We start from the raw sequence: 17,500 nt of genomic DNA, 5'->3' as shown, positions 1-17,500 counted from the left end.
TTGCATGTTAGAATGCGTGACTGATGTGTCAGCGGGGTCATATTTTGATAAGAGTTAGGGTTTATAGAGTTCTGACTCGAGGCTGGGATAAGTGCTGCTGGGTGTGTACACAGGGTGGGTTAATGTCAGGGTACAGTACAGTACAGTACAGTACATATAGCAGCACTGTGCATGCACGTGCGTGCGCGCGTGCATGTGTGTGTGGGCTGATAAAGGCAATAGTAGATTACAGCTACTGTTGGTGGTAGGCAATTTTGAGGTACTTTTACTTTACTGGAGTATTTCCAATTTTATCCTATTGAACACTTTGTCCGATTCATTGAATTATTAAGAAGCATGTTTTGTAGTAAATTAACGCCATACTTGATGCTGTAGAATTACAGCATCACATAAAAGTAGCAGATCTGCAAACTTTTTGAGCTGGTCGATTTGCTACCTTATTTTTTAATTTGAATCCTGAAAAAAAAAAAAAAAACTGTTTCAGACAGACAGACGACATACAGTAGGCTATATGAGTATATCAACGCCTTGCTATACGTGATAATTTATTTGAACAAAATCTATAGTTTATCAGTTCAATCGATTATACTACTCAGGAGTCACTCTTGGAAAGGAAGTGCATTGGCATCATACTAGAGTTGCAACTCTTCTTTGGTTTCTGGTGGTACATTTCTTTGGTTTCTGGCATTGGGAGGTACATTTCTTTGGTTTCTGGCATTGGGAGGTACATTTTTCTAAAAGAACAGGTATGGATGTCACCATTACAAATAAAGAACAGGTATGGCTGTCACGATTACAAATAAAGAACAGGTAGGCTGTCACCATTACAAATAAAGAACAAGTAGGCTGTCACCATTACAAATTGAAGTTGATGATTAATTGTCACACAAATAATAGCGATTAACAATTTAATTGTGTATTTTTACAATGAACATCAACGACGTTGCCAACACGGAAGCGAAGCCTAACAATCATTATTTATTATTATAAACCCTTATCTCGTCCGATGTTGTCTAGGTGATCTACGAGCATATTTTTCTTGTCCAAAGTCGCCCTTAGCAGGGATGGCGTTAATGAACACTTTACTATGTACAGGAACAGAAAAACACAACCTTGTCTGGTACAGCAAAAGCTCTGCAACTGCTTAAATTCAGTACCTTATTGCTCTTAAAATACTATATTTAATGTGTGTGTAAAGTATGCATTCTGACCTCTGGACCTTGTACTAGCTGCCATTCTTTGGCAACTTTAAAAAAATAAAAAGAGTAAAACCTTTGTTTTCCATTGCATGAGTCTCGAATGCATAAACAAACAGCTACAAACACACACACACACACACACACACACACACACACACACACGCATTCACACCCACGCACGCACACGCACACACGCATACACAATTATGTGGTTAAGCTTTTGATTCTTTACCATGTATGTAGTGTAAACAGAGGATTAGCGCTCTTAAGCTACTGTATAAAAGGCGCCGAGATGAAATCTTGATGGAAAACATTCATGGGTTTGTTCTGGATCAAATCAGGTTTTTGGTGATAAGGGCTTTTGGGGTCATTGCATTCCACATGGAACCAAATTGGACCCACAAGAAGGGTCCATTTGGGTTGCATTTTGTACACTCTGAAGAGTTATGGTGATGGTCCTTGAAATTTAAAGTTTGAGAACCACCGGTATTGTAATTGCATAGCAGACGAGACGTGAAGTCCACACAGCTGCTCTGACAATGTGGTTAAAAAAACGTTCCAAAATGTGATGGACGAACAGATCACCCCCGGATCCTCAACCGGTGGTACCGGATCCCAACCCTATATCTCCAGAGAGCCAAGGGGGCTATCTATACTTTCCCCGATAGCTAGGGGCTGAGTCACGACACGAGCCCCCCAAACCCCCCCCCCACATACTCGCACCACTGTCTGCACCGCCGCCCCGCCTCTAAAGCCCTCCACGCCACAATGTGCTTTCCCTTTCAGCCCAGCCGCCATCCCCGAGCAACACTGCATGTCAGGCAATCATAAACACACACACACACACACACACACACACACACACACACACACACACACACACACACACACACACACACACACACACACACACACACACACACACACACACACACACACACACACACACACACACACACACACACACACACACACACACACACACACACACACACACACACACACACACACACACCACATTTCAGGCAATCATAAACACACACACTCACGCGCGTGCGCACACACAGTCGCACACACCACACATACCACTCATAACAAACAACAATGTGGTAAGAGAGAGAGAGAGAGAGAGAGAGAGAGAGCGAGGGGGAAAAAAGCTGGCACAAGATAGACTGTACATACTGTACCCTCAGCGGTGGCAAGCAGCCCAGACTGGCGAGCCGCCAAGTCCTCGATAAAACAAGCACACAGAGAGGGAGGGGCGGGAGAGAGGAGAGAGAGACAGACACGGGGAGAGACGGCACGCTCTGTAAGCCCAGGAAGAGAGGGGAGGGGCGGCGAGGGGAGGGGAGGGGGGGGGGGGGAGCCGCGTCTGGAGTGGTACACATCCACGGCACGCCGCGCATACCAAAAAGGGCTGCGCGCCGCTCAACCCGTCGTTGCACCGTCCCTCTCTCTCTCTCTCTCTCTCTCTCTCTCTCTCTCTCTCTCTCTCTCGCCCGAACACTCCCTGCCAGCCGGCTCGCATGCACCGCCTCCCGACTATTTTGTCTTTTGGTAAGCTCTATAGGTGAAGAGGTGGCAGTGATGAGGTTATATGAGCGTGCTGCGTGTGGGCGTATTGGGGGGGGGGGTTGGGGGGATTCAGGGGTAGGTGAGGTTGCCGTTAGAGAGACCGGGGTGTGATGAAAAAAATAAAGAGAATAAATAAGTGAATATCAAGGCACACATTGTCACACATGGTGCATGGAGGGAGGAAGAAAAAAAGGTTTAAAAGGGTGTGGGGGAGAAAAAAATAAAAGGACAGCCTGTCGCTGTTGCTCGACTGAAGAGCTCGTCTGCCTTTTAAACGCCAGACCAAAGTCCCTGTGAGTCAACTCTGATGCGAGCACAGGCTGTGTGCGTCAAGGCTGCTCCGCATTGAGGAGAAGAAGAAAAAGTTTGTGCACTTGTTGCCACAGTTGCTAAAAATATATTGGCCACATCTTCCACGCAATCGCATCGGATGAGGAGAGTTTGTGCTTCTTCCCAGAGCAGTGGTTTTCAACCCTCATCATTCAAGGTTCAGAATTTATTCAGAATTTGAGCCACGGACCACCATTTGATGAGATTTAGCATCTCAGACCCAAGACTTAGAATATTTTGACTTCGAATACGATTGATGTGGTACAATTCCTCCACATTCTATAATTTTGTGTAGACATCTTGTAAATTAAGTAATGCAGATTTTACACTGTGTACAGGGGGAAAAGGAATGGCCTATTATAGAGCCATGCAGGACGCCGGTGAACTATAAGTGGTTAACTACAGGAAGAAAACGTGAAATTGATTCCATTTTGTTGTATTAAGGGGCTCTCAGCAAACTTGCGTCAGTTAAGTGAGGTGAGCCTGCAGATGGGCAGACAGGTACTTAGAAACATGGCTGAAATATCCCACTGGAGCGCAATACCAATAAGAAAATGTCTACGCAACAACTCCTTGACATTTACAATTGCTAAAGTGCACGTTTATAAATTGCCTGACGGGATACTTCTTCCTGATACATGCCATGCTGTCTTACACACTGTCACACACACACACACACACACACACACACACACACACACACACACACACACACACACACACACACACACACACACGGCGAGCTCAACAATTAATCATGAACACCAACGTGTTTGGCTTGTCACAACCAGGGGTTCATCAGGGTGAGCTAAAGAAATCTGAAGAAAGCCATGTCACAGAAGGGGGGGGGGGGGGGGGGGGGGGGGGGGGGGAGTGTGCTCCTTTTTCCTTTGCCCTTAAAAATGCCCGTGTTCCTTTTTTTAATTGAGCAATGTTCTTAATAACATTTTTGTTATTATTGGACATGAACAAATTTTCATTCAGGGTTTAATAAAGAAAAAGGAAACGGACACTTTTAAAATGACAGAGACACATATTGGAGCCGTAGCTATTGAAACATGAGAGGAATTATCCCAAATGACTGTTAATAACATACTGTAAACTAAAGTATGCAGCTGTACTTAACCACTATAAACTTCCTCGACGGGAGAGTCCCCCAGGGCTCTGTACTTGCCCCTCCTCAACATCAAATATCTGACACGTTGTGAGCTTGTAGATCGATTTTTTTCCATACAACTTTCAACCACAAGTAGGGACTCTGGGGTTCATTATTAATGAATTTAATTTAGCCACACATTCTCTATGTTTACATATTCTCAGTGATCCGTTCTCCAGACCAGTGGTTTCTCAAACATTTTAATAGCAAGGACCCCTATAATTCAGAGGGTGTGCAAATGGAACCAAATGGACCCCGTTAACAGGTCTGTGACTCCGAGGTTGTACAAATGGAACCAAATGGACCCGTTAAGGGTCAATTTGGTTCATAATAAAGGCGCTGGAGTGCCACGCAGATGAGGCAGATTTTACTCTGAAAGGCCCCGACTTCCATTACCTCATAAAACCGGGAGGCCCTTAGTACCTCACGCTACCTCGTCTTATGTGTCTCTAGAAGCGTTATTATTCCAAACGAGGTGCTTGCTTAGGTCAGAAATGACCACAGAACATCGGCGTTGATCAAAACCATGGGGAGAGCCGTAGATTTATGAACAACCTTTGTCGGCCTGTAAACAAGGAAGTGAGTTTGATATCAATAAAAAGGACCTAAAGACGCCTATACACATCCAAGGCATCCCGTGGTTTTGATTCCACTAGCATAATTCCATACTATTAGCATAATTAGTGTTAAGAGTCGATTTGGAAATTCCTCAAGGAACCCTGAGGGTCCCACTTTGAGAACTGTTGCTGCTGCCGGCGACAGAGGGACAGTACAGCTGCAAGGTGATGTGCAATCATAAGTGACGAGAACAGATGTTTCCTGGATTATTTGTATACAAATTTCCGTCCAAAGTATCTGTCCGCCTGTCTGGAATTCTGGCCCCTTTTTTGCAGTGAATAAAAAAGCAGATATAGCTATAACAAACAAAATATCATAAACACTAGTGCTGCACATTCTCAAAGAAAGAGCCAGATCTAGATTCAGACACCTATGCAATCTGATTTCTGAATTTGAGCAAGAATCGTGCAGCGCTATTTGGCTGTCCAATTCATTTTAGTTACCTTTATGTTTTTGCTACAAGAGATACAATTTACAATTTACAATTTACAATTTAGGCATTTAGCAGACGCTCTTAATCCAGAGCGACTTACATTTAAGCAAGAACAAAGCATGGGAATACATCACATAAAAAGCATTTATCATGAAACATGCGTAAGCTAAGAAAGTAACAGTGGAATATTTATATAGTGAAACTATACATACACTATACATATAAACTATACATCTTTACTACTATGCTATATATGTGTACTATGGCGTGCTATGACTACATACAATACAATTACAGTGCTGTCTACATAACATGCTATAAGTCTGTATCAAATGCTATATAATCCAACAGAAATGCTATCTAAGGGTTTAGGGTAAGTGCTAAGGGCCATGATGGAGTCTGAAAAGGTGGGTTTTCAGGCTACGGCGGAAGATTGGGAGTGATGCTGCAGTTCTGACTGCAATGGGAAGATACTTTGAGAGACGTTTAAGTCGAGCACTTTGATGTTGTCTGTTTAAAGCCACAGTAGTTGGCTCTAGGTGCCACATTTTGAATGTAGTAATGTTCAGCAATTACAGACCAAAGACAATATTTTCATGGGAAAAAAATGAGAATCGTGATCTCAAATCTTGTGGTGGAAAATCGAGATTCACATTTGATCACGAATCGTGCAGCACGAATAAACACTGCACTGCGAAGATCACAGTGCTTTAATTGTTGCATGTTTATTTCCCTTTGATAGACAGTTAAAGCATATAATTGTTTTGTGCAGTGCAGTACTGTTGACATGAGTGTTATCATCAGGGATTATTTGTTAAATAATCACAGCAAGGGGATCTCGCTTGGCATGCATACATACACGGTACACTCAGAGTGCTTTATTTAGCTAGTTGTTCTCACAGCAAACCAAGGTTCATTGATTGCCCCGCATTAAGATCAACTCTCTCTTGTGAGAGAAAACATTTCATTCAACTTTTCATTATTCTTCCTCCTTTTACACGTGTGTTTATACTTGATGTGTTCATCTCAGTTATATGTTATTCACATAACGACCCATTTATGGATAAGATACGATTGAATCGTTATCACGGCAATATCCCAAGACCACATACATCTGAACCTGAAAACCTAGGCCGGGCAATTTGGATTAATGTCAGAAATTGGAGCATTACAGTTTGAGGATAATCTCTCCATCCCCTCTCTCCTAAAAAAAGCTATTTCTGAAGTTTCTTTCCATAACCGGCAACGATTATCTACAGCCAGCATTGCCTTGACTGACCCCCCCCACCCAAAAAAACCTCTCCCGTTGTGTCATAACTCCTGCCCGTAAGAGCGGTGTTGTTTACTTGCTCAGCCTTGCCACCGCAGCGGGCACTGGCCTGCCTTTGCACACAGCGTGCCTCAACAGAAAACACAACAGCGCCTCTGAAACACGGCCTTATAGAGTCTATGATTATGGCTGTGAGCGGGGACAACTGGCTGGGCTAGTCTGACCCCACCATGTCTTTATAACACCCATCACATACATAAATGTCACAGCTTGTCCAATACTCCTGTTATGAATGTGACGGGGGAGGAAGCTCGTGTGTGCCTTTCAGAGACTACTGGAGGGGTGTGTGCATACAGTACTTTTTGCGTGAGGGATTTGGGTGAAAGAGGAGGGGCGGGGTAGGAGGAAGAGTTATTTTAAACAAAATATTCCATTGAAGAAGTTTTTTTTTCCTCGACACGCTGTGCTTGTGTGCGGAGCCAATTCACTGGCACAGTGTGAGTTTGTCATTCATCTCCGGTTTGCCGCTTGCACAGCGAAGAGCGTCACCATCCATCTCAGTCATGTTTTTTTTTTTGTTATTTCTTTTTTTAAAGTTTCGCCCCGGATTATGAACGGACAAATGAAGCGCGCAATTAACCGTTCGGCGGGGTTTCTCGAGCATGAGGCGGGCGGGGGAAGGAGGGGGGCGAGGGAGGAGAGGGGGCGGGAGGGCGATTTGTTGACGCCGACGCTCCTGCCATGTCGCGACGGAAACAACAAACAAGCGAGACGGCGGCTGTGTATACAATGACGGGAGCGGCAACCTCCCCGCGGAGACGAACTGGTCCCCCTTTTGTTCACGCTGGTATGGCTGACGGGAGCGGGACAGTGTGCCGGTCACTGGGACATGGCGGCGGGTGTGTGGATAGCGTTGGTTGGTGGTGGCGTGGGCGTGCATGGGGAGGAGGGCGGGGGGTGGGTGGTAGGTCCCCTCAGAGGGACCCCAGCAGTCCTATGTCTTTTACAGAGCTTCCATAAACCCTCTGCACTTACGGCCTTGGGAGCGAGAAGCTCCTGTTGCCTATAAAAGAAAGGCCGGCCCATAAAACCAGGACTGTGCTAAGTAGACCCCATAGCATGCGGGGGGTGGAGGGGGGGCTTGCGGTGGTGATGATGGTGGAGGGAGGGAGGGGGGGGGGGGGCAACCGCCAGGAGCGAGAGTGTCAGGCCGGGTCGATCAATACAGTCTGTGTGTTGAATTACACGGCTCTCAGACTGCCAATGTCGCAGACAGAGCCACTCAGCCAGGCTGCAGGACATAATGCACACCGATGCTAGGCTGCCATCTTGCATAGACTCCCACTGACGTTTCACCAGGTTTGACCACTTAAACACCTCTATATATACTCAAGTTGAGTAGTGTAGGGTCCCCCAGGGATCCATGCTTGGTCCTCTTCCTAATTTCCTTCTACACCAAATATATTTGCTGGAAATAACCGATCTACACAAATATCTCCTGGAAATAACCGATCTACAGCTCACTTGTGAGCTTATAGATCCTCAGTTTTACACCACAAACGTTGGCCAGTTCTAGCCAAATGTTGGCCTATTATGACATGGCCAGAATAGGGACGCTAGGGTTCACATAGTTAAAAAGGACAAAAACTGCTTTTTGTTTGTGGAGCGCACTAGGAGATGCTTCCATATGAATGTAGCAAACAGTTGTGGATCCAAGTCTGTGTCATGATCCCTCAACTGTCTGCCCACACTGCTAGCCTCACTGCTGAGTGTTATTTTAAAAGCGTTGTGTGATGCTCCTAAGCTCTCAGCATCTTCACCGAGACCCCGGGGCGTCCCTATTGAGTCACGTCTATAAAAGTATTAAGTGCAAGAGTTGCTGTTAGACCAACGGCTGGAAAACAGGCCCTTTCAAGTCCTTTTTATCCGTTTTATGGGTCGGTAAGAAAAAAAAACAAGAAAGGAAAAATGAGATGAGAAATCTGTTTGTTTCTTACCCGAGTGAGAGAGCAAGTGCATCCGTAGACGAAGACTGTCCAGGAACCTCTTCCCACACAGCTCACAGCCGTAGGTCTTCATTCCGCTGTGCATCTTCCTGTTGGTGGAGAGAGAGAAAACAAACACACCTCAGTGTCAGTGTCTCTACAGGGACCTTGCTTCAGCAGGAATGTCTCCTGGGGAGAAGCACGGTGTTGATTTCATCGACTAATAACTATGGCGAAGAAAGTCTGTCGACTACCTTTTTTCACTGGTCGGAAACGGATGGGGAGCAAAACAAACGTGATCGGGACATCCTTAGTATCAATATTATATCCATATCATGATATTAGACTGGATATTGTCTGTAATTTTGGATATTGTACTATTGTGATATGGCATAAGTGTAGCAGAGTTTGGATGTCAAGGACCCCCCCACCCCCATTAATAATATACACTTTACCGTGAACGCCCTTTGTATGAAGGACCACATACAACATTTGATACTATATATTTACTCATTGCTGCTGAATGAATGAATGCATGATATTTGGTGATAAAATGAAGGAGCATATCAGCGCCTCCTGCGAACCCCCTGGAATCCCTCAAGGACCCCCTGGGTGTCCCTGGCCTGACCCAAGCACTGACATGAGAGACGGCTGCTTAGCATTATGACCCATTTATAAACAATGTGTTGATGGTCAGTGTTTGATGGCACGGGACAAGGCTCAAAGCGTACATGTATCTAACTAGCTAACAACAGACAAAACTTTTGTCTCCGCTAGGAAATCCTCAAAGACCCCAAGGCTCGGGCCGAAGTGTGGACTATTATTCCTGGGAGAGATCTGAAAAGTGCTCCAAAGCAATTACGGTGACATGAATTGCCAAACAACCCCGGCATAGTGCCTTAAGCCTCCTGAGAACTTCAAATACTCAGGCTCTGAAAGAAGACGAGACATCAGAACACGTAACTGCACAAAAAGGTGTCTATCGCACCACTTCAGCTTTGATAGACATCCACACAGGCAGTGGGCACAGAGGGGTTTTGTCGGATAGGATGATTAAAACGCACTGGTTCTCAATGTGGGATCCTGGGACCCCCCCAGGGTGTCCCCTACCTAAAGTATTGATTAGTTGGGAACCAAATGGACTGTAACACTGCAAAATTGTAACACTGCAAGTGTACACATGGTTCCATTTGTACACTCTCAGAGTTAAATCAATTCAATTCAATTCAATTCAATATCTTTATCGATATTATGAGATAACATACGTTTACATTGCCAAAGCAAAAATCACTGGGGATTTCACAGTGTAGATTGGGGTATCAGAGAGTGGGGCGCGTGTGTGTGTGTGTGTGTGTGTGTGTGGAGGGGGGGGGGGGGGGGGGGTCCTTGAGGAAACACTCAACCAACCCCTGTTAAACTCATCTGTTGGTTGACTGATAAACCTAGTGTAGAGGGAGGGGACAGGACTCCAAAACATCACCTTCAATTCGTTAGGCAAATGGGGAGCCAAATTAGCTTTTATTAGCATGCTTAAAGCATTGAGTAATTGTTCTCAGAGACGTCATTGCCTCATTGTTTGCACCTCCTTGCAAACACATGCCTCAAGAGAAACAAACGGACATATGTTAGCGTTCTCAACCCCCTTTTTTCTCTCTTTACCCCCTCACAACCCCAGCACAAATACAAACATACATGTCACTCTTTGGAGCTTCAAGTTATTAAAAAAAAAGACTCGTGAACGTGTGTCTGCAATTTCCCAGGCCCAGGCCCACAGGCTGAATGGTGAATGCCATCCCTGTCCATCCCCAAACACACCAAAACCATGACCAAACTTAACGGTACTAACCTTGACGACAATTAATTACCAAAAAACGCAACCAGAAGTATGTTCCCCCTCTTGGGAATCAAACAAAGAACCCTTTGATTAGAAACCACTGACGCTATACCCAGTGCACCCCCCGAGGCCTGGGGTGTCTAAATTGAACCCATTGTGAGTGTTTTCATTGATCAGAACTATAGGAGCGCAACAGTTCATCAAACCAAATGATTTAATCAAAAAACTATCGATTTCCATAGTAAAACAATGGCAGATCTACAAGCTCAAAATGCCATCGATGCGACATGTTGTGAGCTTGTCTATCAGCTATTATCGTCCGACACAGTTCTATGACAAAGCAAAGTAGGGCTTACGGTGAGTAGTTAATCAGGTTAATCAATGTATTATTATAATATGTATATATTGACACCGAACACTGAACATCATATCATATGGTAAACCTGGAAATAGAAGTGATAAGACCTGAGATCAGATTCTACAAACGTCTTCTAAATGTCTTCTAGAAGGAAATATTTGAGTTCAAAACATTCACTGTGAAAGAATATATATTCAAAGATTTGCGTTTATCAAAAATAGCAGATCTACAAACTCAAGCTTGTAGATCTGCTATTTTTCAACAGCTAAAGTTTAAAATAATGGTTAAAGTGGTTAAAACCTATAAGGTGACACAGAAGCGTCCTCGGATCTATTCAATGGGTTAAAATGTGTCTGCGGAGAAGGGGGCAGCATTGTGTAAAATTATAATAATTGTACATTTCTACATTCGCATGAATGTGGTCTAATGGCTGACAAAGCGATGGTGCGACAAACAGGAACAAACGTCATACAGTCCCTGTTTAATTGTAGCCCAGACTCAGACAATAAGGATCCATGGAGGCCCAACAATGCCCTTGATAAGGAGATCCGCTTCAACTCCAGGGAGATGACAGCCATCCATCTTACGTTGTCTCACAAGAAAGCAGAGAGAAGGAGGATGTGCCAAGCTCCGAAAACATGACTGATTGATGTCAGATGTTGAATGCAAATTGATTTACAGCTCTCTTTTGTGCCTTCGAGAGGAGTGGGGGGGGGGGGTGAAGGAGCAGCGGCAAGGATGAGAGAGAGAGAGAGAGAGAGAGAGAGAGAGAGAGAGAGAGAGAGAGACACAGAGAGACAGAGAGACAGAGAGAGAGAGAGAAGAGCATGTCTTATGACAATGGCAGCTAGAGTTATTAAGTGAGGAAGTGTAGTGTGTGACTTGAATGAAGATTAATTGACGGAAAACCTCTTTGTGGACCAGACACTAAGAGTAGTGGACGACGAAGATAGATGGAAGGAAAAAACAACAACAACAAACAAGCAAAAGGAAAGAGGCAGAATGAAGAAAAATAACAAACAAGCAAAAGGAAAGAGGCAGAATGAAGAAAAATAAAGGCAAAAAAAAGAAAAAGATTAGCGGCATCCGACATAGCAAGGAGGAGGATTTGTGGAAAAGACCCACAAACTAGAAGTCAGAATGAGAGAGCCCTTTGGCAAGCTGTAAGTAATTAAGCCCTGTAAAACGCCTTGAGGGCAGAAAGGGGGGACACTTTAAAAGGACACACACACACACACACACACACACACTTACTTTCAGGTGGGCTTTTGTGTGTGTGCCCTCAATCTGAGCACTGTGGCCCCTGGACGGACAGAGCACTGATAAGGAATAGATGGACTTATTACAGGAGCCGGAGGGAGGGGCCCATGTCAGGCATCTCTACCATAAATGCTGTGTGTGCGCGCGTGCGTGCGCGCGCGTGCGTGCGTGCGTGCGTGCGTGCGTGCGTGTGTGTGTGAGTTAATCAGAACTATTAATTTAACAGACTGCGTTTGCATCGGGGAAAGAGTACTAGTATCCAGCAGAAGTGCACTGTTACCATGCTATCTAGTCTCACATCACCCTATCTGATAACATCTGGGCTGTGGCTCATAGTCAGCAGGTAGAGCAGGTCATTCAATGATCCGTGGGTCGGCGGTTCGAATCCCGGCTACTCCTGTCTACATGTCAAAGTGTCTTTTGGCAAGACACTGAACTCTACATCGACTCCAATGAGTCGGCTGGCGCTGTCTTGTGAAAGTGGGAAGTGAGGACGCCGGCGTTGACTGTTCGCCACTTCACCTCCCTATATATGAATGAACCATTGTAAAGTGCTTTGAATAGGCATAGTGCATAGGAAAGCGCTATAAAAATGCAATACATTATTATTATTACATCTGGACTTGCACTTTATGAACAGGGTCATTATTTTAACTACAGATGGACCCATACCATTTCCCTCCACCCCAATACCCATTCCCATGATACACAACTTGTGTATCAGTCGATATCGATATAAATATTCAATACCAGACAGTGTGTAATTTAAAAATCACACATGTGTGCAGGCTGTGTGTGTGTGTGGCAAATTTCTCGTAACCAATGCCATGCACCTTATGTATATACTAAACTTTTACTAGTCTGCTCATATTGATATCCGATACTCGCCAATACCGATTTTCTTTAAGGCGGTATCGGCAGTTTTTCTGATACTCGAATAGTATGGCTCTTTTCATCAGGGAAATAGCTCAGTGTCAGTATTGTGACGATAAGCTAGTAAAATGCGTTACGGATATAAAAAAAAAGAAAGGAAAATAAGATAAATGGCAGAAATTCTGTAATACTCTATCACTATCATTTGCAGTTTTAAAGAAAGAGGAAAAGACAAGGTCAGATGTGTCGGATATCAATATGAGCAGACTAGTAAAAGTTTAGTATATACATAAGGTGCATGGTTACGAGAAATTTGCCGCGCACACACACACACACACACACGCACGCACACGCACACACACACACACTCCATTCCAAACAGACCTTCTGTGTACCCATTAAGGAAGTTCACATAAAACTCTCTCAGGCCATTTACTCAGTTAATAATCGACTTTGTCCAACAGTCACTTTTGACAACGGCAATAAATTTAAAATTCATGTCAACAAAACATATGCTGAACACCTCATGTGGTGTGCTTCCTCGTAAAGCAGCCCCACCAAGGACTGTGCACACACGCACGTGTGTGTGTGTGTGTGTGTGTGTGTGTGTGTGTGTGTGTGTGTGTGTGTGTGTGTGTGTACATGTGTGTGTGTACACGTGTACATGTGTGTGTGTGTGCTTGAAACGAGAGTAGATTACAGGCCTGTGTTATTGAGCCGTAACAGCTTGCCTCATATAATTCTGAACTTTTCCTTTTTTTTTCTTGCTTTTTTTGCCGGTAGACTTGCTCGGCCATACATCATAGCTAGCACAGCAGCTGTCGAGACACAGCCTCTAATCGCAAGACAACCCCCCCCCCCCCCCCCCCCACACACACACACACCCCCCGCAACCACCCACCCATCCTTCAAGCCCCTTCACTCACAATGTGGCACCTATAAGAAAGCTGAAGCAAGATATTTGGTGAAAGCTACACAAGAAACTGGCTGCCAATCTACCAACAACAACAGCAAAAAAACGAAACGTTCCAAAAGGACCACAAGTGGACTTTTCACATTGAGTCATCGCAACTTTATTCGAAGTCGCCTTTGAAAAGGACTCGACAGAGACGGTGCCAAACAGTCATTATGAATTCCCAAAACGACTGGTGTTGTTGACTCCTCCGCACCAGAGCAGCCTCTGGAACACTCCTCGAGATCAACATCTCACATTCACCACGTCCAAACAAAAATGACTAAATATAAAGAAACTGCAGACACTCCACATCCCTCACTTCACATCTCGTTTGCTCTCCCTCTCAAATCCAGCCTTGAGCGCTGTCCTCTTTCTTCAACCCTCCTTTCATCTTTGTCGTTTTATTTTATTTTACATATGCCCCACGCTTTCGTGAAAGGAGACTTTAAACGACTTGAAATTATGTTCTTAAATAAAGCATGGGGCACGGAGTGAAGGCTGGGGTTAAGAGGAATAAAAGTAGGCAGAGTGGGGCCACAGGCCTCGGAATTAACAGAGAAGTGTGTATGAATCCCACAGTTTCTCCGTTCAGCCGTTAAATAAACAGGTTTTGTGTCAGATCAAGACAAAGGCCCTTACTGCCAATCACGTGTTTTTGTGTTTGTAGTTTTACCACTAGATGGCGATCTTAGCTAACCTCTGATCCACCGTTCCGAGTCCGAGTGAAGCCAAGAACAAGGAAATCGCTAAAACTCTCCTCGCAAAACACGTCCATGTTAGAGAAATTTCTAGAACGTCCATCTCTCTTCCTGTATCGTTCCACTGAAGCGCTGAACACCATTGCAACTACTGAACCGATGGACGAATTTACAAATACGATCGCAGTGAAGATGAATAATCTGTGACTACTTAAAAAGCAAGTAAATATGAGAAAAAAAAGCCTGGCACTGAGGTCTTGGCAGTGCTCAAAATGAGTAAATAGAAATAAAGTGCTATAATGTTATAAAGTGTGAGAGACCGTTATCTGCGGCACCTAAATCAAAGTAAGCCGTTTCTTTTCTTTTTTTTCTTTGATACTCAGTGGTGTAAAGTACATTTACTTAAGTACTGTGCTTACCGTAAGTACAATTTGGAGGCATTTGCAATTTACTTGAGTATTCCCAATACTTTTACTCCTATACATCTCAGATCCAAATATTGTACATTTCTTTAAAAACTTTAGTTACTTGTAGATTGTAGATTGAATATTATTAAAATAAAACGTACATTAACCACTTCATACTCATACTTCTATACACATTTCGTCCATTTGTGAATAGCTGATCTACAAGCTCACAATGCGTCACATTGTAGATCTGCTATTTTCATAAGATCTTTATACATTTGAAAACTTTAAATGGAACATTCTGCATAATTAGTACTTTCGACTTTTGGTACTTTAATATATCTTGATACCAATACGTTTGTACTTTTACTCAAGTACATCTTGAATTCCGGACTTGTACTTGTAACAGAACATATTGCAGTATTGATACGTTTACTTAAGTAAACGTATCTTTTTCCACCACTGCTGACACGTTCCAACTGAAAACCTCATTTGTCATATTATCTCCAGACTGCTGTCGACTTGCTGACTTGATGAATGCTTCAAGAGCATGCCATAGGGGTCCGCAGAATCACTGAATAACTTGGAAATCTTGTCTTGACATTTAAACGTGCCATAAAAACAAAATGGTTGAAAAAAAAAAGAAAACATTCTGTCCCGAGGCTAGGATGTTAGGTAAAAGGATGTTGAACTTTGGTAGAACCTCGGGGTTACAAAGCTACTTGTAACTGGGCACCAGTCCAAATATTGTCCATCATCTTTATCTGCTGCCTCTGTGCGCCGCCCGAGAGCATGGAAGCGGAAGCTTCCATTCACTCTCATCGTATGGCAAAACCATCACAAAATAATACTTTCAGTGCATAAATAATGCAGATGCTGCAAAGTTAGATATATATCCCAAGCAAAGTTGGTGAATGACGCACAAAAAACCCTATTTTGTACATCAGTTATTTGAAAATCTGCAAGTGCACAACGGTGTGAGCTTGTAGATCTGCCATTTTGCAAAAAAAACTAAATCTTGAAAAAAGTGGGGGGTCCGCCTGCAGCCGAATACAGTACAATGTGGTGGTCCTTGACATGAAAAAAGTTTGAGAACCAATGAAATATTAAACAAAGGTGAAATCAGGCTAAACTGTGTACGAAAGAACCCGAACTAACCTGTGAATAAAAAAAAACGATGATTGAGTAAAGTGGTAAAAGGTGGCCATGGAATGTCGGATGATGCACTCGAAAGATAAAAAATGGGGTTCAGAGCCCAGAACGTTAGATCCCAGTCAGATAGGTTTCAGGATGACTGCAACGGGTAGCGGGGATCACCTCGGCACTTACAGCAGACATGCACTTGCTGTCATAGCGAACAAAGCCAAAATGATGTGCCAGTCGACTCACTGACACTTCAGCGGTTGATCCTAATGCAGCCCATAAGTGGCGCAGTGTGCTGCCTGCCGCCACCTCTCATTTTGGTATTCTCCTCTCGGCTCCCAAGCAACACAGGGAGAGAGAGGAGGAGAGAGAGAGAGAGAGAGAGAGAGAGAGAGAGGGGGGGGGGGTGGAGAGAGAGGGAGAGAGAGAGGGAGAGAGAGAGGGGGGAGAGAGAGAGAGAGAGAGAGAGAGAGAGAGAGAGAGAGAGAGAGGAGGAGAGGGGGAGAGAGAGGGGGGAGAGACACGGACAGACAGGATAGAGAGAGAGAGAGAGAGAGAGAGAGATGAGGGTCTTTTTCCACAGAAATTTCCAGTCCATTAGGGGCCGACCAAGTCACACAGACAACCATAGAGGGAAGGGAAGGGGGGGGGGGGGGGGCATCTATAAAACAAAGGGATGGTGAGGGAGGGGAGAGGAAGAAAATAAATAAAAAAACAGGACACAGACAAAGAAAGCTGAACCCAGAATACAAAAACACACATCGTTTATGAAGCGAGAAGGGGAGGGGGGGTGGGTAACACCCCAAAGATACACACAAACGATTATATCTACAGTATACTGTATGTCTGGTCTGGCAGCTGTGCACGCAAGGTGCCCAACATTTTACATGGGTATTCAATTTGTGAGGCTGGGGGTATGGGCAGGTGAAAAAAAAAAAGAATCACCCCCCCCCTCCCTATCGCCCACTTCCCCATTTCATCCCATTTTAAGCCTCCCCAATTTGATTTGCACCCACCGCCCGCTTCCCCATCTCCTCCCCCCTCCCTCTCCTCTCTGTCTGTGCTCAATCAAAATGTATCAAGCGCGGGGCGGCGTAACGCCGCTTGGCGTAGGGCTGTTTATCCCAGGTCCTCCCGCACATATCAATGACTCCGGCCCCCCCCCCACCACCCACCCGTCTCCCCCTGCGAGGGAGACGTTGATATAAATTCCAGCCACACTCGCGCACGCCGCACCGCTCGTGCTGAGCATAGATGAGTAGTCAGGGGGGCGAGGGCGAGAGGAGAGGAATGGAGAGAATGAGCCCAAAGGGGAGAGGGATGGAGGGAGGGAGAGAGAGAGAGAGAGACCTACTGTCCGTTATTTATAATGCCACCAAGATTACCACCCTCAATTCCTCCCGGAG

The 17,500-nt window shown here is 44.6% G+C and overlaps 1 protein-coding gene across 1 annotated transcript in view; it reads right to left on the bottom strand.

Moving 5' to 3' along the window:
• zbtb16a (zinc finger and BTB domain containing 16a) overlaps nucleotides 1–17,500 on the bottom strand; it is a 149,658-nt gene that overhangs the window by 93,035 nt on the left and 39,123 nt on the right. Inside the window, exon 3 of the mRNA XM_083765136.1 lies at nucleotides 8,579–8,676. Within this exon, the coding sequence (XP_083621262.1) occupies nucleotides 8,579–8,676 (98 nt within the window). The remainder of the gene's footprint in view (nucleotides 1–8,578; nucleotides 8,677–17,500) is intronic.

This window comes from Protomyctophum parallelum, assembly GCF_964188405.1.
Source record: "Protomyctophum parallelum genome assembly, chromosome: 1".
NCBI classification, from domain to species: domain Eukaryota; kingdom Metazoa; phylum Chordata; class Actinopteri; order Myctophiformes; family Myctophidae; genus Protomyctophum; species Protomyctophum parallelum.
The sequence above is the reverse complement of the archived record's forward strand: the minus strand, read 5'-3'. Positions and strand labels throughout refer to the sequence as shown.